Source organism: Schistocerca cancellata, chromosome 1, assembly GCF_023864275.1.
Source record: "Schistocerca cancellata isolate TAMUIC-IGC-003103 chromosome 1, iqSchCanc2.1, whole genome shotgun sequence".
Lineage (NCBI taxonomy): Eukaryota > Metazoa > Arthropoda > Insecta > Orthoptera > Acrididae > Schistocerca > Schistocerca cancellata.
The window spans coordinates 987,457,030-987,482,745 of NC_064626.1; the positions used below are offsets into that span (position 1 = coordinate 987,457,030).

General features: G+C 39.1%; 2 protein-coding genes across 5 annotated transcripts in view; one reads left to right on the forward strand and one right to left on the reverse strand.

Annotated features, from left to right (window-relative positions):
- LOC126088557 (protein zer-1 homolog) overlaps window positions 1-10,743 on the reverse strand; it is a 160,343-nt gene extending 149,600 nt beyond the window's left edge. Inside the window, exons 1-2 of one of the 2 annotated variants that reach the window (XM_049906753.1) lie at window positions 10,658-10,743; window positions 9,493-10,287 (exon numbers count right to left, since the gene is read on the reverse strand). In XM_049906753.1, the coding sequence (XP_049762710.1) occupies window positions 9,493-10,256 (764 nt within the window). In that variant the 5' untranslated portion in view covers window positions 10,257-10,287; window positions 10,658-10,743. The other variant, XM_049906744.1, reaches the window with a different exon arrangement.
- Window positions 10,706-25,716, forward strand: part of LOC126088571 (TBC1 domain family member 13) — a 237,825-nt gene continuing 222,814 nt past the window's right edge. For all 3 annotated transcript variants that reach the window (XR_007519971.1, XM_049906764.1, XM_049906776.1), the window contains exons 1-2: window positions 10,706-10,777; window positions 10,860-10,933. Coding sequence is in view for 2 of the 3 variants with exons in the window: in XM_049906764.1 (XP_049762721.1) it covers window positions 10,758-10,777; window positions 10,860-10,933 (94 nt within the window). In the remaining variant the exon portion in view is untranslated. The remainder of the gene's footprint in view (window positions 10,778-10,859; window positions 10,934-25,716) is intronic.

Consider the following 25,716-nt stretch of genomic DNA (forward strand, 5'->3'; position numbering starts at 1 on the left):
TGCCATATAACACATAATTTGTAAATTGTTCCAGAAGGCACTCTTGGAAACCCTATTAGGGAAAACAGCTGAACAACCAAGGGCTTTCCCTTGCTGGGATCCATTTGTATAAACAACAACAAAACTGTTGTACATATTTAAAACTGAAGAAAACAGAGCTGTAAAAACGTAATCTGAAGTACAAGGTTTCTTGTACTGTGCCAGGGTTAAAATCACTTTGAGCCTCTGAATATGTTCAGGTGGCAATCTGTTTCTTCCCCGGCTGTGTATTCAGAGGTATGATGTGCCCAAATCAGTGAGACAGTCGATAGCATTTATGCTGAATGGCTTGGTCGCATGGGGGTGATTCCTGAACAGTCGCTCAAAACTTGGGTGGACTGCTGCTCTGAATGATAATGACTGGGGCAACACTGGTCACACTAAATGCCAATGACTTTGGCAACACAGAGATTTTCAGGGTGTGTCGAGTCAGAAGGGAGTGCTGCCAAATGGTTCATGGAGGGGAGATTCACCAGACTCTGAACTGGGCTGATCCAACAGCTCCAGTCAACATCCAACACCCGGAGACAGAAAATATGGGCTAATGCATAAACTACGCTGCTATGATCTAACCATGATTTGACAAATGCCCTACAAGTCTGCAGGAGGCAGGACATGTCAGCTCCTCATGTCTTTCCACAGAGGAATTTCAAAATAATTAATGATTTCAAGCTCTTTGTTAACAGATCTTCCAGGTGTGGGACCAGTTTTAAAGAGTCAAATAGCAGGCAAAAAAGCACACAGTGTCATTAGAACCTAAAACCAATTTTATTGGCCCAAGTTTCTGGCATCTTCAGGGTCCGCTGAAGTTGCATCATCATTACCGTAAGATTGGATGAAGAGTAGGAGATTGTGAAGTCATCCACAAACAACTTCTGACTGCAGAGGAGATGCCATTGATAGTGACTGTGAACAGTGTGACATTAAGTACACTGCCTTGGGAGACCCCATTCTCTTGAACAAAGTTGTCAGACAAGTTATCACCAATGTTATAGTGAAAGTGCTAGTGCTCAAGGAAGTACTGAATAAGAAGCAGCAGATATCCACATAGTCCACATTCATGCAGTTGGCAAAGGATGTTGTATCTCCAAGTGGTACCGTATGCTTTTTCAAGATCAAAAACCACACCAACTAAATAGCTGTAACATAAGAAAGGCTCCTGTATTGTCATCTCTAGTAGAATTAAGTTATAAAGGTGAAATGGTAACAACTGAAACTCCATTGAGAACAGCGCAGGTGACCCCAAGATTTGGCAAGCCAGATAAGGCAGCGCTTGGCATGCACTTGAGAATCTTACCAATGCAGCTGGTAAGAGCTACACTTCAGTAACTATTAGGTCTGAACAATCCTTGCCTTGTTTCCATATGGGAATTAATATTGCCCCCTGCCAAGTGATGGGATACTGTCTGTCTAACAGGATCTGACTGAAACAAGATAGGAGCTTGTCTCTGTCTCCAGAGCACAGATGACAGATCATGGTGTAATGAATCTGATCTGGTCCTGGAGCAATGCCCCTGCCTGCACACAGCTGATTCCAATTTCCATGTGTAGTGTGGAAGTTTGTAGACTACCTCATTACACAAGAAGAAGTGGAGTCTCCTTATCTCCATAGTGCTACACAATATCTGAAACTCAGGAGTTTGTCAGACGATGCAGTGACAATAGAAAGGTGTTCAGCTAAAACCTGAGCAACGTCTTTAGGCACATCCACAAGGACTATTTCTCAAAAAGGCCATAAGGGAATTTGTACTGCCCTTGCTTGATATCTATCTTACTGAGCTTGTGCTCGCACAGTCCTGAAGGAACAAACGCTTTCTGTAGTTGAATGGTGTTAGAACTGCTGCAAAGCTGTGCACTTGGCTCTGATTGCTGAGCAACATTCCTCATTCCACCAAGGGACTGGCCATCATCTGAGGTAGCTGCTATACTGGGGAGTGGAATGGGTGACAGTGCATCTTCTCCTGGGTGCCAACTCCTCCCATTAGTTAATAGAATCATCACACACAAAGTTATTTAAAATCAAAGCAAGTTTGAAGATGGGCTACTAACTTTATACCAACCAATTTTCCATTTGCAATCTCCTATCAACAACTGTCTGAGTCACAATGTGGATCCACACCCGAAAGTAGTCACTGGGATGCACATCTATGGCCATGTCCCTCTGAATTGAGTCTGCAATAGCTGGAGGATAAAAACTAAGGCCAATGGCTGAACATTACCCTTTAGCTGCAGAAGTTTATCATCTGAACAGAGTTGAAAAGACAGATACTCTCTAAATGGACAAAGTGCTAGATAATTTGACCCTTGGAGCAAGGGCAAGCCGAGCCCCACAGCACACTGTGGGCATTACTCACCCATGAGGAGGAATGCATGGGAGAGTGCCCAGAAGATCTCTCTCCATGCATCAAATGAAGCCTGAGGTGGGGAAAAAAGCCACCACTGTTATCTTAGCTGATGTGAGAACTTCCACTGCAACTGTTTGTCCAGCTTTGGTAAGAGTTGCAAGTGAGGAGTGGCATCTGTCTTTGACGAAAACAGCCATCTTACTCTCTGCCTTGTCTCCTATAAGATCATCCTTCTTGTAGGACTGGTAGCCTGGTAACTCAGGTATGTTGGAGACTTTAAAATGAGTTTCTTGTAAGCAGATGTAAAATGATCTCTCCTGGGACAGGAGTTGAAATCGTTGCAAATCTGACTGACATTCATTTCAGTTCCACTGCAATACTGAATATCCTGTGGGAGCCATTGGTTAGCACAGTTTGTACCTTATCTTTCTCCCTTAGTGGTGGTGATTTACACAAGAGGTCGGGTTAACATCAACAGTGACCAGTTCTTTGGTTCCTCCATGTGGATATCAGTATCTTTGACCATAAAATCACAATCGGAAAGGAAGAGTGCTCACTGATGCAATGGTTTTGCTGGCACTTCCTTTGATTTTAAACGACTTTTGGTGTGACTTTTTCTTCACTTACAGGAGGAGTTGGTTGGATGGGTAGAGAGGGTGGCTTAGAGGGCCTCTGATAGTGCGCAGTAGTATGTGGCTGAGGTTCAAAGTACAAAGTTGATGGCTTCCAAATGGTTTCGGGGTCCTAGATTTGTGTGGGAACATGACACTTGGTGACTGCATTCTTAAGTGCTGATGCAAAGGAAGAGACAGACACCAGAGGTTGCAGAGTTTTGAAAGCACCAGAGGATACACGTCTTATAACTTTCAATTCCTGAATTTTCCTTTCCTTGTTATAAACCCCACACTTCCTGCTCCATTCTGGGTGATCCCAGAGCAGTTTATAGATTTTGGAGGACCAGTACTCAACCTTGCGGGCTGAGCCTCCACAGTTTCCACATGTAGTCCTTTCACCGATGCCTTAGTTGGATGACCAAATATTTGACATCTGAAGCATCACAATGGGTTGGGAGCAAATGGTTGAACCTTAAGATGGTAATAAGCCTGTCAGAAAATGTTCAGGTACGCCCTTGTTTCTCCATTCTTCACGTAATTCATCATGGTCCATCTCCATTATACTGGAGCAGGTAATAATGCCTTTACAGAAGTTAAGTGTGTTATGCGTCTCAGCCATAACAGGATAATCACTCAAGGCCTTCCATCCCATAAGCCTAGATACTTGGTGTGAAACGGCAGTTTCAACTAGAAGTGTTCTTTTACGAAGCAGTTTAACACTTTACAAGGACCCATAAATACCCTCAAAGCCTTGTAAATATAAAAAGAGGTTACCTTCTCCTTCTCCTTCTGCTCTCTTGATTACATTGACAGTGTTATGGTGGACTACTGCCCTGTATTATTCTTCTGAGACGTCATCTCGGTAAGACTCATCAACCAAGCTCTCTGTCTGACGAGTGTCATTACTAACTGATGGTAATGTGCCCATCAGGAGTAAATGTGAAGTGAGGTCACTACATAGGGATCCCACAAGCTGCTAGCAAAACAAATGCCAACCCAGCTACAGTGCTGCAGGCCTCAGCAAACGGTATACAACTGGGAGACAAATAGTGCTGTATTTCAACAGCAGTTCACCCCCTCAGTATGTAGCACACCTTAAGATTGGGAGTTTTTTCTCTTTCTTTCTTTCTTTTTTGTTTCTTCCAAATTTGGAGTAGGAATTAAAATCCATGGAAAAGAAAGAAAAACTCTGAGGTTTGCCAATGACACTGTAATTCTGTCAGAGACAGCAAAGAACCTGCAGTTGAACAGAATGGACAGTGTCTTCAGAGGAGGATTAAGATGAACATCAGCAAAAGCAAAACGAGGATAATGGAATGTAGTCTAATTAAATCAGATGATGCTGAGGGAATTAAGATTAGGAAATGAGACACTTAAAGTAGTAGATGAGCTTAGCTGTTTAGGTATTAAAATAACTGGAGATGGTCAAAGTAGAGAGGATATAAAATGTAGACTGGCAACGGCAAGAACGGGGTTTCTCAAAACGAGAAATTGATGAACATCTAGTATCGATTTAAGTGTCGGGAAATCTTTTCTAAAAATATTTGTATGGCATGTAGCCATGTACGGATGTGAAACATGGATGACAATTAAGTTTAAACAAGAAGAGAATAGAAGATTTTGAAATGTGGTACTACAGAAGAATGGTGAAGATTAGATGGGAAGATCATGAAACTAATGAGGAGGTATTGAACAGAATTGGGGAGAAGAGGAATTTGTGGCGCAACTTGAGTAGAAGATGGAATTGGTTGGTACAACATGTTCTGAGGCATCACGGGATCATCAAATTAGTACTGGAGGGCAGCATGGAGGGTAAAAATCAGACGCAGAACAAGAGATGAATACACTAAGCAGATTCAGAAGGATGTAGGGTGGAGTAATTATTTGGAGATGAAGAAGATTGCGCAGGATAGAGTAGCATGGAGAGCTGCATCAAACCAGTCTCTGGACTGGAGACCACAACACAACACACACCTTCCTCATGGTCCAGATGGTGATGCCAAAGCCACCATTCTCCGAAACACACAATTTTCTGTTGCCAGGTCTAATGATGGTCCTTGAAGTATTTCCTGTAGAAAAGGTCTGGTGGCACTGGGCAGTCCTCAGCTTGGGATACATGAGGACAGCATCCCCATATCCAACCACTGCTGATGGAGCTCCCACGGAAAAAGATATACCCCTCTTCCATAAGTTGTTGTACACTGTTCATACGACCCCTGCTCTGAGGCCTATCCAGCTAGTGTGGTCATACCAGTAACGACGCTAGCTCCAGCATAGACCACAGCATCATTGAAGCGTGCAAACACTCCGGCCTGGTGCTGAAGGTGCCTGAAATAAGGTGGTGTCCCTAAGGAGTGTTTGGATAGAGAGTCATCAACAGATGTAGACATACTTTTACTTATGCCTCAGGGGAGTACAGGAACATTGCTGTTCATGCTGTGCATTAATGACTTTGCAGACAATATTAATAGTAGGCTAATCTCAAACTTTTTGGAGATGATTTTGAATTGGGTATTGATAGGAGTTCAAAGTTGTGAAAAGATTGTAATCTTGCTTTAAATGTAAAACTGTGCACCTCTCTCTCTCTCTCTCTCTCTCACACACACACACACACACACACACACACACACACACACACACACACACAAAATAACAACCCATGTAATATCTGATTAATACTGTATCAAACAGTCTCAGCTGCACTCATTCAAATACCTAGGTGTAACAATCTGTAAGGATGTTAGATGGAATGATCACATGGCTCAGTTGTAGTTAAAGCAGGTGGAGGACTTTGGTTCATTGGTGGAATACTCATGCGACCCATCCAGAAAGTTGTTCAAGTGTGTGGGGCCAGTATTAAATAGGACTAAACAGGGGATATTGGACATATATTAGAAGGGCAGCACAAATTGTCATAGGTTTGATTAACCCATGGGTGAGTGTCGCAGAGATGATGCAGAAACTGAGCTGCCAGATGCTTGTAAGTAGACACAAACTCACTCAACAAAGCCTTTTACAGGTACGAATAACTAACCTTAAATCATGAATATAATATTCATTAAATTTTTAAATATTAAACAAATTACAATGTACACAGAGGTATTTAAACAACCATTCTACCCATTTGTGAACAGAATCGGAAGAAACCTTAGTAAACAATACAACAGGAAGTATCTTCTGCCGTGCACTTCAAGGCGTTTTCAGAGGATGTAGATGTAAATAAGTGGAACATCTTCTGAAGTCAGCAGCAGTAGTTATGTTAAATAATAATTGCTTTCATCTATGTCTGTATTACCTTCTATAGTACTGGATGGAACTGGGGACACAGAAACGACGGACAGCCTACTGGCCTGCCGAAGCCCTTCAGTGGTTCATGACCACACAACAGGCTACAACAGTCCACTCACCCCACCGCCGCCCCACACCGAACCCAGGGTTATTGTGTGGTTTCACCCCCAGTAGATCCCTCACACCAGACAAATGTAACCCCAATGTTTGCGTGGTAGTGTAATTACGGTGTACGCGTACGTGGAGAAAGCGTTTACGCAGCAATCGCCGACATAGAGTAACTGAGGCGGAATAAGGGGAACCAGCCTGCATTCACCGAGGCAGATAGAAATCCGCCTTAAAAACCATCCACACACTGGTCGGCACACTGGATCTCAACACTAATCCGCCGGGCGGATTCGTGCCGGGGACCGGCATGCCTTCCCGCCCGGAAAGCAGTGTATTAGACTGCATGGTTAACTGGGCGGACTTGTATTAACTTAATTTAACAAGATCGTGAATTTATTTAATTTCTATCCCTCCCTGCCCTTCAATAAAGTTTAATATTCTAAATTTCTGTCTTCCTGCTTGTTTCTTTCATATCTGTTTTTGTTGCTATGTTCACCTGGAAATCAAAACTGATTTATGGTCTGTACATTTTTTTTATTATTTAATAAAATGTAGCCAATTTCATTTTGCATTTACTTTTTCTTTCTCAAATTCTTTTTCTATTTGTGTTCTTCTGGAACATGTATTAAGGGCACATATGTCACTCTTCTCAGCTCACTCTAATAGTAAATGATGCCTGTCGTTTCTCATATAACCAAATTTCCAACTACTGAATATGTCTTAAGTTTTTGTCTTACTTTCAGATGCAAATCTCCCACTACCATCATCTTGTAGTGGGATTTACTACCCTTTTCCATTTATTATATCCTGTAACTCTTCATAGAGGCTTCTAGCTCATCATCACAATGTGAGCACCCTGATGCAAAGGCTTGATGACTTTCACACAAGATATAAGCATTTTTTATTTTTATTTATTTTTTATTTAGAATTTCTCTTCTTTTTTAGATTCCTTCCATACCATTTATATTGTTCCTAGGTTCCTTCTTCATACTAAATTCCAGTTCTGCTCCACTGTAGTAAAGCACATGGCCTGATTTAAATTGTATTTGGTCTTTACTTTTTTGCCACACATGTGGCAAATAAATCATATTTGATCTTACTTAAATTCCCTTCCAACTCCACAGACACTTTAAGATCCTAAGGTTACGTATTGTCCATAAATAAAAAGTTGAATCACTACGGTCCATGTTACTGTCTACTTAAGCAAACTCCCTGTAGGAAGGTGTGGGTGTAAAAGTGGCTGGACATGCCCCATGGCCTGTACCCATGCTCTCAGTCCCTCAGTTCACCACTCCTAATACTCTCTCTTCTGGGGCATAATATGTCATACTAGCTCACACAAGCCAATAGGATCTTCAACAACCTTACCCTTTGTACATTGACTTGCCAGGCCCTGAAGAGTATGGTGACACATATGACCTGTAATAAGGCTTCACAGAGGTTTGCTCTCAGCAATGTCAGGCCAGATCTCAGTGGTTCTGAATCTTCGAGTCTGGGATTAAGATGATCCTGCAGACTGACCACATGCCGGCTAAGCACTCTAGTCACCAGTCAACAACTGCTGTCAGGCAGGCAGTGTGTGTGTGTGTGTGTGTGTGTGTGTGTGTGTGTGTGTGTCATTCATAATACTTTTGTTTGTGAGGATTGCAGACTTTGATTCGTCTTGCTGTCTACAGAGCATGTGGTTAGTAGCCCATCCATATTTGTTCCTGATAAAATGACTACTAATAGTGCTGCCTTATGGATTGTATACTGGTATCTATTCATCTTATTTCTGTTAATTCTTATTAAGAAGCAATTAAGGGCTCTCCCCAGTTTTTAATAGAATCATCTTTTGCAACCCACTCTGAATACTGTGTAATATGAAGACTTTTTCTGCCCCTCAATCTATAAGAAATTTAACATTTGAGACACTAACAACCTCAAGTAGAAGAGTTGTAGCTTTTCCCAAACATAAGTGTGTGTATTCTTGGCTTATGCCACTCTGAAGATAGTATTCAGCTTTTGCCCCCACCTTTTAAAAATTATGTGAAATGGTTTGGAAATGTGTGTGTGTGTGTGTGTGTGTGTCCTCCAGAAATTCTATGAAATTTCTTGTTATCGCTTGAATATTTTACTCACAGATTCTTGTGGTAAGTTGAATTAAATCCGTCTTCAAACTGAAGACCACAACAACAGCAAAACTTGTACTTGACATAAATGGCACTTAACATCAAAGTACAATGACTATTAATGGAGTGGGTGGATGTTATAACACCACTAAAAACAACAACTGGTGGAAGAGGATACCAACTAATGATTAAAACAGTGTCACACGTAACAGCACTTCCACTCAAATAATCAACCAATATTTTGAACAGTCTGTCAGAGTTAGGCCTTAATTGAAAACTGGATCAAGGGAGACATGGGGAACTATTGCCCTATTACTTTTCTTCCAACTGTGTCTAAAGTTTTGGAGAAAGTAGCTGCAATCCAATTCAAAACTTTCTTGCAAAAAATGTTATTCCAGGTAGGGGTTCAAACAAGAAAACATGAATACCTTCCTCCTATTTATTGGGACAGCACCGTCAATACAACTATCTCAACTAATTAAAAAATGGGGTGGGGGAGCTATCAGCAATTAAAAATAGCTTTAACATCTGATAACTTTACTAAGAATGTCCTGTTGGAAGTAGTACGCCTTTGCCTTTATCTGCCTTTTAACTGACTTATCCTGCCATATGTGAGGGGACATATAGTTTAACATGGACTACAAACTATGGTGCAGTTAACTTTCTCACATCAGTAGACGCTGACAGAGGGGAAAGACCTGATAACTGACGGATAAAAATCATAGAATTGACCACAAATTGAACTCAATATCTTTGAATCCCTAGTCTGGCACTTTACCACTGAGAGACAGTTACCCATTAATACCGAAGCTAAAATCACGATGCAAAAATATATGAACTTATCTTCTCATATTAGGAGAAAAGTGGGGCTTCAAAGTACGAGAATTATACAGAAAGGCTTGAAATTGAATCATGCATTGTTAGTGCTCCAACCCAAGACTTCCAATTCACAGTAAATTACAAGGAATTAAACATAAATGCACTCACCTTAAGCTGGTTATCCTACATATTGAAGCTATTGCATCTTGCAGTCTTTGAACATTGTACAGTATAAGTGTTGACAAGTTTTTCAAGTCACATAGGTATGACAGATCTCCTAAGTCAAAACAATTGGACAAATCAAGATATACAAGGTTCTGTAGAGAATGCAGTAACAATGGAAAGTATAATTTCTCTCCAGGAACATAAAGGTTCTTTACAGTCAGTTTTCGAAGATTAGGTGCGCGTAATATGTAGCCTCTTTCTTGGTATGCACTTCTTTTGTTTGCTTCAGGCAACTTCTGGGAATCTTCAGAATACAGTGTATCAGGCAAAATGTGAACCTGGGATCCAACACTTAGAGATAACAAACTATTACCAAAGTCATTTATATGGGCTAATGACCCTTCTGTGATATTAATGCAATTGTATAGATCTAATTCAATCAATCTATGACTCAATAAGGCGCAAAGTCCATCGTCTGTGATTGCTGAATTCCTTAACCTCACTCGTTTTAATCTGGTTGTGTGAGGGTTTTGGAATATATTGACAAATTTATCATCTACTATATTTCCACTTTGCTGGTAAAAGTGAATAATATTTTCACAGATTTCACTGGGAAGAGCTAGGTCGTCTCTAAGTCTATAATCTTTAGTGAATGGGTCTACTGTACATATAGTATCTGGTCGTTTCACAACAAATTTAAAACACAGTTCTAGTAACGTTTCTGGCTCACTGTCTTTACAAGGTGCGAGAAACGACAGCATCGTCATGAGGAGTACTTGCTTCTACTTGTTTGTTAACCTGCAAATAAAAACAAACATTTAGTTACAAAACAGCATTTTTCATCACTGTCAAAACAATATATGTAGTGTATAATACACTTCATATAAAAAGATCCACTACTTTTGATAGCTCTGAGTATTCATCATTTCATAAAACTTCTTTCACAAGATGATCACAACACAATAATGTCAATCATGTTTTGATTCGTCCAGAACTGTCGCTTTCAAAACGTTTACGATAATGTCAAAAATGACAAGAAATGTCTTTTGTTTGATGTGCGCTTACGAGAAAAAATAGTGTAATTGTTCTCATGAGAAATATAGATAGTACGGGAAAAACATTGTATGGGTAATATAAATATACTCTCGAAATTATACAGGCTGTGTACCTAGACTCGTCGCGTAACGCAGATGTTCTTTAACTTGGCATTCATGACAATACGCATATCGGGTGTCAAGTGTTTCCAAAACTCAGTTGGCTGCATAATTATGGCTGCTTACAGAGCGAGGTATACAACTGTCATGCAGATACTGTCCTTACTTGTCGTTCATACAGAAAATGATCTTATCGACCAATACCCTTTTTTTCAGAATAAAAGAATTCGATGACCTATTAAATTCCGAAGAAATAGATCTGAAAACATTAAGGAAGCTCTGTTTTAATGGTAAGAATATACTATGCGGTGGATAATAAATTGTAAACATTGCATTTGAGAAAGAGAAGGAAAAGCTTCTAAAAGAAATGTTGCAGGTTACTTCGCCAAGGGGACCTGTGGCAATGTGTTCGTATCATGTTAAGTACATTCTGTCTGTGATACACCCCCATCATCTTTACTGTATGTTTATAATAAATTACAAAACTAACAGGCACCACATGTTTTTGCAGTTGCCGTCAGTACATTTTTTCTTCAACATTTCTGCACAAGTGTGTTATTTTTTTTTCAATATTTCATCGCTCTGGTAATTTACTTATTTTTAATTTTCTGATTCTGCTTTACGATGAGCTTGCACCATTGATAGAAGATGCTCACCATTGTCTTAACGACGTATAAACTGTTTGTTAATCTGGGTAGCACCAAACTGATACTAAAAATGCCTGTGTTCTCATTTCGCTTCTATGTGGTCCATGCAAAATGTTTAGCTCTTGCTTTTATCTGGATCTATCTATGTACATCACGAATTATGAAATTTTGTACATGATTGTTGGTGTATAGAGTAATTATATGTTGAGTAGTGTATTTCCACTAAATTGTGACAATCTCCCCATCCCTCCCATTAGTGATTTTGGCCTTACCAGATTCGGCAGGTTCGTTGTGCATAATAATGCACTATAATAGGAAATCTTCACAGTCAATTATTGTGGTATTTTCATTTTTCATGACTATTCTGTTGTTTATTACATTTTAGTGCAGGTGTGGAGTTGATTGGAGTATAATTTATAGAGTTCTGTGTTGTTTTGATTAGTATACACAGTAAACAGCAACAGTTGTATTGTGTCAACAGACAAGGATTCTTAACAGAAAGAATCCCTGTTGGGTATCCCTGTCTGTTGACACAATACAACTGTTGCTGTTTACTGTGTTACACCAACTGAAATAGAGAAACCTGCACTTGCGCACATTGCAGAGCAGGTTTTGGCACTGTATAATCATCTTGGGTTTAAGTCAGCTGGATCAAGGATAATATTCAGTAGACAATTATAAACCCTCAACCAGGTGGCATCTGTGCACTGGAAAATGGGAACTACCCACACTTTATGGACTTCCTTTCCTTTTTAATCGATGGTGCCTATATGCAGGAAAACACCCTTCCTTCACTGTATTTATTTGCCTCACAGTGAAAAAGTTTTCATTGACAGTTAGTGTTCCTGGAAATTACTTTGTAAATATTACTATTGTTGTTGTTGTTATTAAAAAATATACCACCTTTTACACATTACAGTAATAGAAATTCTTCTTCATAACAGGAGTAATTGTCAGAAAAAACTTTTTGAGTTTGTATTCAGATTTTACTTTGCCGGGAAGTGCTAGAAAAAGAAGGCAATGGAAAAAGATACAGCAGATGGGAGGAGATATATAGTGTGGAAGTGTGAGTTGGGTTAAAGTGGGAAATGAAAGGACAGATTGGTTCCATGGATAACTTGATAATCTGGGGAAACAGGGAGGAGGAGATTCAGGAACAGCTGCATATGTGGGAAGAAACTTTGAGATAGTGTGGGATGAAATTTAATGTTAACAGATGTGAGATCCTGACTACAGCTAGAAAGAAAGATGGACCAACTAGTGGGATAAGGATTGGAGGTGACAATTGAAGAAGGTGAAATGTCCCAAATCAGGACGAGATTAGTGAACATGGCAGACAGGCAGAAGCATTCTTGCCAAGTGTTAGGAACCTGGTTTGGAACAAAGATATCCCACAAAAAAGCAAAGAAGTGATATACAAAAGTTAGTACATCGAAATATTGATCTATGCATCTCAAACATGAGTAATGAAGAAAAGAGATGTAAGTAGATTACAGGTGTGTGAAATGAAGTTCCTCAGAATGGGAGTAACAAGGAGAGGTAGACTGAGGAATGAAAGGATGAGGCTATTAGAGAAACAGGATAGAAACATCAAGGCTAAGATGGTATGAGCACATAAAGAGAATGGAAAGCAAGGGGATTTCCAAGAAGAAACACGAGTGGAGATGCGAAGGAAACGACCAAAAGCAAGACCAAGTGATAGATGGCTGAAAGGTGTGGAGGAGTATATTGGAAAAAGAGGTGAAGACTGGACCAGAGTGACCACAGAAAGATGGTGGGAAAAGAGGACTTCGTAGTGAGGCTTATGTGCCAAACAGACCCAGTCTGGTGCTGGGAACTTTTCTTGCTGATGACGACGATGACTGACTACTACTATTGTTATTCCTGCTGCTACTGCTAGTGCTATTGCTACTTTGCTGTCTGTCAGACATTTTATATCACTGGCTAAATGATGATAAATTTTAGTTGCAGCATTGTGCACCCCTTTTTGTGCTTAAGGTAACCTTAACATGGGGCAATGAATATCTTTTTCCTTCTGGTATTATAATTGCATACATCATTGTTCCTTTTGAACTTAAACAAACTTCACTAGGGAATAAATATTCTGTGAAGCATTAGTTAGAAAGCCCATCGCCTTCAACAGATATCTACAAGATGATCATGGGTAAACCCTATATAATATTCTTACAGCACGGTCTTGAACAGTGAAGACTTCCTTTCTTAAAGAAGAGTTACCCCAGATCATTGTACCATATGACATTATTGAATGAAAATTCGCAATATATGTCAACTTACTGATTCGTGTCTCCCCAAGATTTGCAATGATGCATATAAATGTATACATATATAATGTACTTGTCCTTACTTATTATGTTGAGATAGTTATTAATGATTTTACCTGGAATACAAAATCTTGTTCGTGGTAACAGATGTGGTAACTTAGCACAGCCCACAGAATAATGCTACGTTTGAAGGTGACTAGTACATTTGCTGAAATATACGAACTGTGATATCTCTAGTTAATCAGAGATAGCACATCACCTTTGTTAATTAATTTTTTGTGTTTCACATTGTTTGCCATAGTAAATGATGTATGATTTGCTTACAATATCTCGGGTCATTTTGAGGTTCTGATCACTTTAGACTCTAATAGTCACTTTATTACGATCCAAAGAAACTCCTTTAAATTTTAAGGCATTTGCTCCTAATATGAGCAGGCATTCTGTCTTAATTCACATGATGACTCACATCTGATACTGCCAACACAAATTTCAAGGTTTAATTTCAGTGCTTCTGCAGAAGTGTTAGTTTGTGTGTGTTTATAATAATTGACAGATGATGATAATAGAAGTCTTTCCAAAGAAAACAAAGCAAAGGACTGTAATATTGTAGTAAACAGTATAACTATTTTTATGAAGGGCAGTTAAAAGGTGGTTGTCAAAATCTAACCAGTTGTGTTACTGCATTTTGCTTCAGAATTTCCGTTCACCTTATATTTCTTCCATGATCAAAACTTATCATATGCTCAGTCTCTGCTGTGATACTCAGTAAATCACACACAGGAAAAAAATAGTAACGTAATATTTAGTTAAATCATTAATGTTTCTAAATCATATAGCCTACTCTTGTTTCTTCTGTAAAATAGTGTCACTAGTCAGTCATCTTTGGTTACATAAAACAGCAAAACGTCTTGTAACCATATTTCTTCATTGCATTGCTGTCAATTATTAATCCTTCTAGGATAAATAAGTATTGTCACAATGGAAAAGTGCGGAAACTGCCACAGAGTTGTGAGAAATGCTTGACAGTGTGAGAATCATCTATACTTTTTACATGTAGAATGCCATGAAGTATCCAGCTTGAATGGAGATGTGGCTGGCCTTTGATACTATAATTGTTAGATGTATTGCTTCACAGTTGTCGAAAACTAGCAGTTATTCTTGAAAAGCAAAACTGATTTGGCAGTAGTGCAGGCAAAATTGGAATAGTTGAGAGCCGCAGTCAGCAGCAATAATGTTAATAATAGTATAGACAACTGAGCAGTGGTCAAACATGGATCATACCGTCAACAACACCATAAGAAAGTATTAGGCACATAACTAAGAATTCGTCTCAAGCTAATTTGAAGATTACCATACTCTTTGAGTGATACAAACAGCCCTGGATGAAGTGGATTGTCAAACCTGTGCAATGCACTAAGTGTAGTAGTTGAGCAGGATGGATTAAATACAGGGAACCTTGGGTGGTCTTTTCTGTAAGATTTTTGCTTATAATCATTCATTAGATGTCACAGAAAATACTTGTACACATTGGTACTTGAACAACACAAACCAAGAGTTAATTTGATCAAATCTTTAAAGTAAATGCAGCAACTGCAGGTCTAGATCTTGACTTAATAAACTAGCAAAATTCGTCAGAAATCTTTGAACAGCTGACATCAGTAAAATTTTTAATTCACACACACACACACACACACACACACACACACACACACCTGCAGCAGAGAAAAACAAAAGTACATTACACAGTGCTGGTAAGGGGATAGTATAGCAAAGCAGTTTTTTAATGCAACTTGCAATTACAGCTGCATGAACTGCAGATTATTTCAATAGTATCGATTTGGAAAGCAGTATTACACAATTTAATACCAAGGTAACTGATGGCCACAATGATTGGCTGCACAGTCATGACACTGGAAAATCAGTCATTAAGCTGCTTCACTATAAATGCAAGCTGAGTTCCTACTTTGCTTAGGCAGATTTTAACTTAAATAACAGTAAGATCGACCAAACAGCTTTTGCCGAAGGTTTTCAAAATGCCGTCCTCAAGACAGCACTTGAATTAGTCTATCTTGGCAGTGCAACTAAATAGACCATTACAACACTGTCTTCATAGTAACGAGAAAACTTAGCTGAAATTCACACATTATTGATCAGCTGTTAAGCTGTCGGTGATGAGGTTGAAGTGGCCACCATTCCGAGGACTGTGGTTTCCTTTGTCTGGGCATTGATAGTTGTGTACTATGGTGCACTTCCCTGGCTATGACTGCAACACTTCATTCCTTCTGTGCTGGCAGCTCCAACTCGCACTGCTCTGCCGCAGGAAGCACACATGTGTGGCTTGAAAACCACTCGGCACACATCAGTCACACCCTCTCTCTCTGCAGGCTTCTGCTCTAACCCAGATGCCAGTTCTGTGCTTGTGTGCAATTGAAGAATGCATTTTCATACCATGTGTGCTTTCAGAGACTCTTTGCGACATGGACAATTGATAGGCAGGCAATGACCTATCAACCTCCTCTCCTAAAAAAAAAAAAAAAACTGGGGTGGGGGAGGGGAGTGGGGGGGGGATGAAAGATTGCTGCCCCCTCCCTCCACCATATTTTAATTAATTAATTAATTAATTTTATTTCTTTGACGTCAATTCCCCTGTATGTAAACTCTGGGCATTGGCCGACCTGTTGCCAGTGTGTGTCAACCAGCAGAGATTAAAAGGCAAATGGGAGGCTGCAAGAAGGATGGAGATATAACAAAGAGTGATGTGCAGCATCTCTAGCAGTAGGCGACATAGTACATGTGAAAAATGTACAGAACTGGAGCAAAGTTGCCCAGGGGTCAAGTTTATATGCCAACTAGCTCTGCAGAGGATGATGAAATGTATGATGAGATAAAAGAAATTATTCAGGTAGTGAAGGGAGACGAAAATTTATTAGTCATTGGTGACTGGAATTCGAGAGTAGGAAAAGGGAGAGAAGGATACGTAGTAGGTGAATATGGATTGGGGGTAAGAAATAAAAGAGGAAGCTGTCTGGTAGAATTTTGCACAGAGCATATCTTAATCATAGCTAACACTTGGTCCAAGAATCATAAAAGAAGGTTGTACACGTGGAAGAATCCTGAAGATACTAGAAGATATCAGATATATTATGTAATGGTAATACAGAGATTTAGGAACCAGGTTTTAAATTGTAAGAAATTTCCAGGGGCAGATGTGGACTCTGACCACAATCTATTGGTTATGAACTGTAGATTAAAACTGAAGAAAATGCAAAAAGGTGGGAATTTAAGGAGATGGGACCTGAATAAAACTGACTCAACCAGAGGTTGTACAGAGTTTCAGGGAGAGCATAAGGGAACAATTGACAGGAATGGGGGAAAGAAATACAGAAGAAGAAGAAGAAGAAGAAGAAGAATGGGTAGCTCTGAGGGATGAAGTAGTGAAGGCAGCAGAGGATCAAGTAGGTAAAAAGACGAGGGCTAGTAGAAATCCTTGGGTAACAGAAGAAATATTGAATTTAATTGATGAAAGGAGAAAATATAAAAATGCAGTAAAAATGCACAAAATTTTAATATACATTGAAAAGTTGAAAACCATACCCTGGATAAAAGAAACCAAAACAGATCTAGCAAATGCACAAATAAATTCTTCCGAAGTTATAAACAGAAATGTATACAGGCAAAAAATCAATAGTTGGAAAGTACAACCCGAGAATGAAGTTTGCAAGAGACAGGGGACAAAATGGACAGAGGAAAGAAAGAGAATTCATGGGGAAAGAATGAGAGAAGTTTGGAGAATTAAAAAATTGAATCGGAAAAGCTTTGCGTGATCCGTATGGGTCCAATCGCACATAATAATAATAATAATAATAAAATGCAGTAAATGAAGCAGGCAAAAAGGAATACAAACATCTAAAAAATGAGATCGACAGGAAGTGCAAAATGGCTAAGCAGGGATGGCTAGAGGACAAATGTAAGGCTGTAGAGGTTTATCTCACTGTGGGCAAGATGGATACTGCCTAAAGGAATATTAAAGAGAACTTTGGAGAAAAGAGAACCACTTCTATGAACATCAGGAGCTCAGATGGAAACCCAGTTCTAAGCAAAGAAGGGAAAGCAGAAAGGTGGAAGGAGTATATACAGGGTCTAGATAAGGGCAATGTACTTGAGGACAATATTATGGAAATGGAAGGGGATGTAGATGAAGATGAAATGGGAGATACGATACTGCGTGAAGAGTTTGATGGAACACTGAAAGACCTGAGTTGAAACAAGGCCCTGGGAGTGGACAACATTCCATTAGAACTATTGGCGACCTCAGGGGAGCCAGTCCTGACAAAACTCTACTATCTGGTGAGCAAGATGTATGAGACAGGCAAAATACCCTCAGACTTCAAGAATAATATAATAATTCCAATCCCAAAGAAAGCAGGTGTTGACAGATGTGGCAATTACCGAACTATCAGTTTAATAAGTCACAGCTGCAAAATACTAACACGAATTCTTTACAGATGAATGGAAAAACTGGTAGAAGCCAACCTCAGGGAAGATCAGTTTAGATTCCATAGAAATATTGGAACACGTGAGGCAATACTGACTCTACAACTTATCTTAGAAGATAGATTAAGGAAAGGCAAACCTACATTTCTAGCATTTGTAGACTTAGAGAAAGCTTTTGACAATGTTGACTGGAATACTCTCTTTCAAATTCTGAAGGTGGCAGGGGTAAAGTACAGGGAGCGAAAGGCTATTTACAATTTGTACAGAAATGAGATGGCAGTTATAAGAGTCGAGGGATATGAAAGGGAAGCAGTGGTAGGGAGCAGCGTGAGACAGGGTTGTACCCTATCCCCAATGGTATTCAATCTGTATATTGAGCAAGCAGTAAACGAAACAAAAGAAAAATTCGGAATAGGAATTAAAATACATGGAGAAGAAATAAAAACTTTGAGGTTTGCCGATGACATTGTAATTCTTTCAGAGACAGCAAAGGACTTGGATTGGAATGGACAGTATCTTGAACGGAGGATATGAAATGAACATCAACAAAAGCAAAACGAGGATAATGGAATGCAGTCGAATTAAATCGGGTGATGCTGCGGGAATTAGATCAGAAAATGAGACACTTAAAGTAGTAAAGGAGTTTTGCTATTCGGGGAGCAAGATAACTGATGATGGTCGAAGTAGAGAGGATGTAAAATGTAGACTGGTAAAGGCAAGGAAAGCGTTTCTGAAAAAGAGAAATTTGTTAATATTGAGTACAGATTTAAGTGTCAGGAAGTCGTTTCTGAAAGTATTTGTATGGAGTGTAGCCATGTATGGAAGCGAAACATGGACGATAAATAGTTTTAACAAGAAGAGAATAGAATCTTTCAAAATGTGGTGCTACAGAAGAATGCTGGAGATTAAATGCGTAGATCACATAACTAATGAGGAGGTATTGAATAGAATTGGGGAGAAGAGGAGTTTGTGGCACAAGTTGACAAGAGGAAGGGACCAGTTGGTAGGACATGTTCTGAGGCATCAAGGGATCACAAATTTAGCATTGGAGGACAGCGTGGAGGGTAAAAATCGTAGAGGGAGACCAAAGAGATGAATACACTAAGCAGATTCTGCCTCACCAGACCTCGATCGGGAAGCTTAATAGGTAACCCCCAATCTATCTGTTAAGACCTCTGGAAACTGTCCCAATAATTCCAAGAGTTGAGTGTCCTTGGATTGATTTAAATGTCCTACTACAAATCCCATCATTGGATTGAACTTTATTCGCAGTCAGCCCAATCTCCCTACTGGGACAAAACTTTAAATATAATGCCTTTTTCACATAATCTAGTATACAATGTGTACACACCAAGAAGTCACTCGCTAACAATACATTCATTGTAAGTCCTTTGGCAACCAAAAATTGTACTGGACTATTATAATTATCTATCCAGAATTCACAGCAAACTTATCCTACAAGCTTCAACATTTGACCACGAACAGAGTTACAGCTCTCCTTAATTGGTCATAACCTAGAAAACCCCACGATTTGCATTTTTGGACTGTACCATGTATGATCAATCAAGGGCTGCTCAAGAATTGATCAGGGCACAGACTACTTCTGACCTCATAGTGGCACACACAAAGGGCAGGCATGCCTTGTACACAGCCACACACTCGGCAGCAGCCGCACAGTGGCAATGGCAAAAACCCTTTATGCCCCACGCCACTCACTGGCATCAACTATCTGACCGTCATTCCTGCAGCAAGTCTCTAACAAGATATCCTTCACTCCTACACTGGAAACACATACACTGAGTATGAACCAGATCATCGGTGTTAGTAACCTTGCTCTTAAAGGTCAACCCTTCGCTATTCCTTTTCTCATCCTTATATCTCTTATTTTCAGTACTGATGACCATTACGTCTAGATCAGAAATTGAATGCAGTTTATTCAAAAACAGCACTCAGAATTGGTGCTGCAGCTGCATTCTTTATAAAATATTAAGCACAGCTTCATTTTTAGAAATGTTAAGCGACAAGGCAATCATTGACATTTGTACATGCTCAGTGTAGTTAATGATTCTTTTGCCTCTTTTACTTTATAAAAATATTTTCAATCAAATCTCTTTGCACACATGCCCCTAAGCACTCAAACCATATCTTTTCATGGAGAATACTAAGCAAACTTGCGTCTGAAAAACTTCTATCAGTAATATATTCAAACGTCCTTCCGCTAATGGTAATATTACTTAGAACACGACACTATGGGGAATTTGTAAGGCATTGGGTTGATTCTCCAGCTTTACTATTAGCCATAACACTTATATAGTTTGAGTACTATAACTAATTTGCAGGGTACAAAATTCTTGAATGATAGGAAGAAGGGGATTTGGAAGATTACTAACGACTCCATGCATTCTCCTTTCGCTGCACACTAAACTTCCCCTGATTATCCAAGCTATGACTTTCACCTTGTTCACTGTCCTCCTGCCAGTTGAGGAAAGATATGCATTGCTGTACTAACAATAGCTCATCACGCAATGCTTTTATATCAGGGCTGAATTTTGGACCTTTATTAACTGAACTCACATCAGCAGTCCTACTAGTGAGGTGGTCTACCAGAGTGCTTAATCTCGACAATTGATCATGGGAGATAGAGGTTCCTTCTGACAATGTTATACCTTCCTGAAGTGTGAACAACAAGGAGCGACAGGCAGTGCAAACGGTACTCACCTCACCAACAATTTCCTTGGTAATGTTTATTGGGCTGCACAACACAGCTTGCAACCACTGACAGTCTTCCTTGACACTGCCATCCTCCCTCTTGCTGTGGATGTGTAATTCACATGTTAGATGGTCCCTTCTTAAATGTTTTACCCATAGGATTCATCATGCCCCAATGGGGAATAGTTTCTGCACGCACACAAAGGTATAACAACAGTTTTGAAGGCACACTCTACCAGAATACACTAACTAGAAGCTAATACTTATTCAGTAACAAGGTACGCACCCAAACTGCCTCACTGCTACCCCAGTTGCAATGCATTAAGTGTGGTTAATGAGGATGGCTTGGATATAGGGGACCTTGGGTGGCAAGCTGCTGCACCTTTTCTATAAGATTTTCACTTATCAGTTATTAGATGTCATGGAAAACACTTGCATACATTGATTCTTGAACAACATAAACCAAGACTTACTGTGACCAAATCTTTAAAACAAATGTAGCAGCTGCAGTTACAAATCTGGACTTAACAAACTAGTAAAATTCCCCAGGAGTCTGTGAACAGTTGGTACCAGTAAAATTTTTAATTTATTTAGAAGAAATGAACTTCTAAACATTTTTAAGACCACAGAACAAGTGAATTAAAAATACTCAACACCAATGATTGTAGATTTTTGATGAGTTAATTAAAACTTGACCACACCATTGACAGTTGCAGAGAAAAAAATTCACAGCAATAACTGACTTATTTAGAAATGTTGTACAAAACACTGATTTCAGTAACTAACTGACTCAGTTCCAAACAACGGACAGTTTACCCAGGTCACTGGCGAAAATGGAGCATCGTAACCTTCATGACGTGGCCAAACCTAAACACCTTCTCTCAAATATAAGTTTGCAATTACCGTGTTACTTTAACAACAGCTAATGAAAACAGAGGGAGGCTCCTTGCTCATGACGGTGGCATACTAGACTGAAATCACATGCACAGGAAAATATCCTGGTGAGCCATGCCCTCTGCCTGGGTGCCTTACAATACAGGCATATACAAGTTAACCTGTATAACAGAGAAAACCACAATAATTTCATAGCACTGGCAAGGGGATCGTATAACAAAGTTTTGTTTTTTAATGCAGCTCTCAATGACATTTACTTGAAATGTAAATTAATTCAGTAGTATCAATTTGGAAAAGAATAAAGCACAATTTAATACTGAGATAATTGATGGCAGCAATGAGAGACTGCACAATTGTGAAACTGGAAAATCAGTCATTAAGCCACTTCAATTTAAATGTGAGCTGAGTTCCTACTTTGCTTAGGCAAATTTAAACTTCAATAACAGTAAGGTCAACCATGCAACTTTTGCTGAAAGTTTTCAAAACATTTTCCTCGAGGCAGCACTTGAATTAGTCTTCCTGACAGTGCAATTAAATAAGCCTTAACAGCACTTTCTGCAGAAAGCCATTAAGCTCACAATTCTGAGATTGTCGTGGCCACCACACCCAGGCCCATGCCTTAATTCTTCTGGCTGTTGGGTACTGTGTACTGTGGTGCATTTCCCTGGCTGTGAAGTCACATCAGTCATACCCTCTGTCTCTGCAGGCTTCTGCTGTAACCCAGGCTCTGGCTCCGTGCTTGTGCATGCAGCTTAAGAAGGCATTTTCATCCTCATGCACGTGCCCTCTGACCACAGATAGCTGGTCCAAAGGCAATTAGCAGTCTTGACAATCAATAGGTCAGCAATGACCATATCAAGTTGTGCAGCCAGATTGTCGTGAGTCAGCCAACAAAGTAGGGTAATCACATGTCCTTGAGACAGTGCATCATCCCACAAATGGCTGCACTGCAGAGAGAATTATCCACATATGAATGTTTCTGCTAAGAGAATTATTCATTGTAACCAGAGTGCTCTCTATCTAATCCATCTAATTTACAGTATTTTCACTAGGACTTTTCGTAGGATAAATGTTTCTGAAGGAAGGAGTACAGAATAACTATGCACACAATTATGACAAAACCGTAAGTTGCAATCCCATCCATGTGCTTTGACCCGCAACATCTTCAGGATGGCAGACACCCCTATTTCAAGCTTATACAATATGATGACCATGACGTTGTTCATTACGCCCTTTAAGAAACATAAATAATGTGTCAAATACTTAACCTCAGCAGTAGAATGAAACTAATGGGTCAAACAAGCAGCCAGTTTTGAAGGGGACAAACAAAATATATGATAATAACAATGACACCATTCCAAAAGAAATATTAACTAAAAAGTCAAGTACAAGAAATAAATCAGCTCACTCAAAATTTAAAAGTCATGTAGTGTATTGTGGGGAGGGGAGGGGGGAAGGAGTTGTAAGTCCACAGTTCCATGAACCAAAACTGACTCACGTAACAAACATAAAAAGCGTAATGTAACCAACAATGGTAAATTAGTATCCACAATACCTACCAGTCACAATCCAGCACGATTACCAAACAATAGCAAGAAAAACCCTGAAATTTATGAAAACTTGTGCCATCACCAATTTTGGTGTACAACGATAAACTTAAACAAGGGTACTGCACATATTAGAATCAAAAACAAATAAAACAACAAAAATGCATTCATCAAAGAAATACATCCTCACACAAATGTAGGCTGTCCCTTCCTTTCTCCCCCAAGCACATACACACCAGAAAAACAAAACAAGATTGTCCATAAATGCCCTATTTGTAAATTGACAAAAAGGAAAAGTAATATTAAATATCCAGTCACAGGAAACGCACAGAACTAATAATTCCAAACAGAAACATGAATCCATCAGCACTATATGCAAAATCAAAGTAATTTACTAGCAAACCAGCACAAACCCTTCCATTAACAACATGACACACTTAGCTCACAACATCAAATGACTCACTCATGTACCTAACAAACAACTAAACATCCAACACATGAGAGTGCCACCAAATACAACAACATACCATTTACAAACATGACCCGACTCAAGACACCATGCCACAATGATGTTACACAACATAACACAGTTTCATCATGAATGAAAGCATACAGATGGAATCACAATTTTCAGTTGACCCACAGTTATGACAATAAGTTTTTTTTTTTAAAAAAAAGCCAGCTTAAACACAACACACGGTAACAACTGCAGTACAATTGTACTTTCCTATCAAAACATAAAAAAATCTATCATATAGGAAAAATGAGCTTCTTATATCACTGTAAGAAATATGAAAGGCTTATCTGCAGATACACAGTGCAGATTGTGTGGAAGTCATAGAACAGTTGGATACAGAGTTACATTAGTGCAAACATAATATTGGCATTGGGGGAGTGCCTGTATATACAAAAAGTGCAATAAATCCCAGGTCATAGACATAAATGAGCTTCAGTTGAACAGCTCTTTGGATATTGAACTTCAGTAATGGATTATATTAGACTAGATGTACTTGTAGTTCTATGAGATGCATAGTGAAAAGGTCTCCTTGGAAGTAGAACATGTGAGGAAAACAAGAATATACAATAAATATTCACAAAGAAAAACAGATATGCTAATGTTCCTTCCGCACATATCAGGTGGAATGGTACTCAAAGATGTTTAATAAGTTAAAAACTCTTGAACATACTTTCATTTAAAAGATAACAAGTAGCTTGTCACAACGTATTTCCTTCTCATCCTGTGCGGTAAGCCTCCCGTGACCAACAGTTCTGGGTGACTTTCCCAAAATCTACCCCTTTTTCCTAAACCTCTCCAGTCCTTTTCCTTCACCCCCTCTTACTTCCGCTTCAATCCTTCTGCCTGAAGAAGGAACCACTGGATCCGAAAGCTTAGCTAATTACAACTTATACTATGTGTGTGTTCTGCCTCTGCTTGGTAAATGATTTTTTTTATCTATCCAGTTAAATTAGTTTGTCAAAAATTGATTGTTTTCATTGTTACAATATAGTAAGGTACATATGATAATTCTTAGGCTATATGTTGCCATGCAGTGTCAAATAGAAATATTATTTTACAACACTGATTTACAGTGATCACATTATGCAGTGAATTTGTACAGATGTCAGTTTGTAATAATACTTGTATTGTTTGATATTATTTGTAACATATACATATCAATTGGTTCTACTTAGAACTTGGAGTAGAAGGAGTTGGCCACCAATAAATTCTTTGGGTCATCTTAAACTGACTTTTATAAGTAGTTAAAGTTTCTGTGGCAAGTCATTGAAAATGTGTGTTCCTCAATAATGGAGACCTTTCTTATTTGCTGCAGTACTGATTCCGTGGGCTGAGCTGTTGGTTTGAAGGGGAAAAATAAATAAATAAATAAATATGTTTATAATGACAATTTTCATTAAGGAATAAATATATTGGGAAGCAGTAGCTAGTGTCCCTAAGTTCCCTAAATAGGTCTCTGCAGGACTTTCTTGAGTTCATGCCACAAATAATTCTTATTACACATTTTTTGGAAAAATGGGTGGTGAGTTATGCCAAAAAATTATCCATTGACATTCTGGAATGAAGTAAGCATAGTGTTGTAGCTTTCCTCTTCTTATGAGGTGCACCCAGAAGTAAGTTTCCTTTTTTTTTTTTTTAAACAAAGACAACAAAGTTACGTGAAAAACTTTATTGGCAACAGGTACAGCAATGTTTGAGCCAATTTTGCAGCATAGTCACCAAAAGAATTGAAACACTTGTCATATTGTAGGATCAACTTTTGTGTTCCTGTGTTGTAGAAGTCTGCCACCTGTAAACAGAACCAGTGTGTGGCAGCCGTCATCAGCTCTTTGTTGTTTTCAAAATGATTGTGATATCTGCAGGAAATAGCTGCTCAGCTCCATAATCATGAAACGATGGTTCTCCAGGATGCACTGCTGCACCAGCTCAACCAGTTGATCAATGATAAGGAAAGGTCGCCCACTGTGCTCTTCATCATGGACA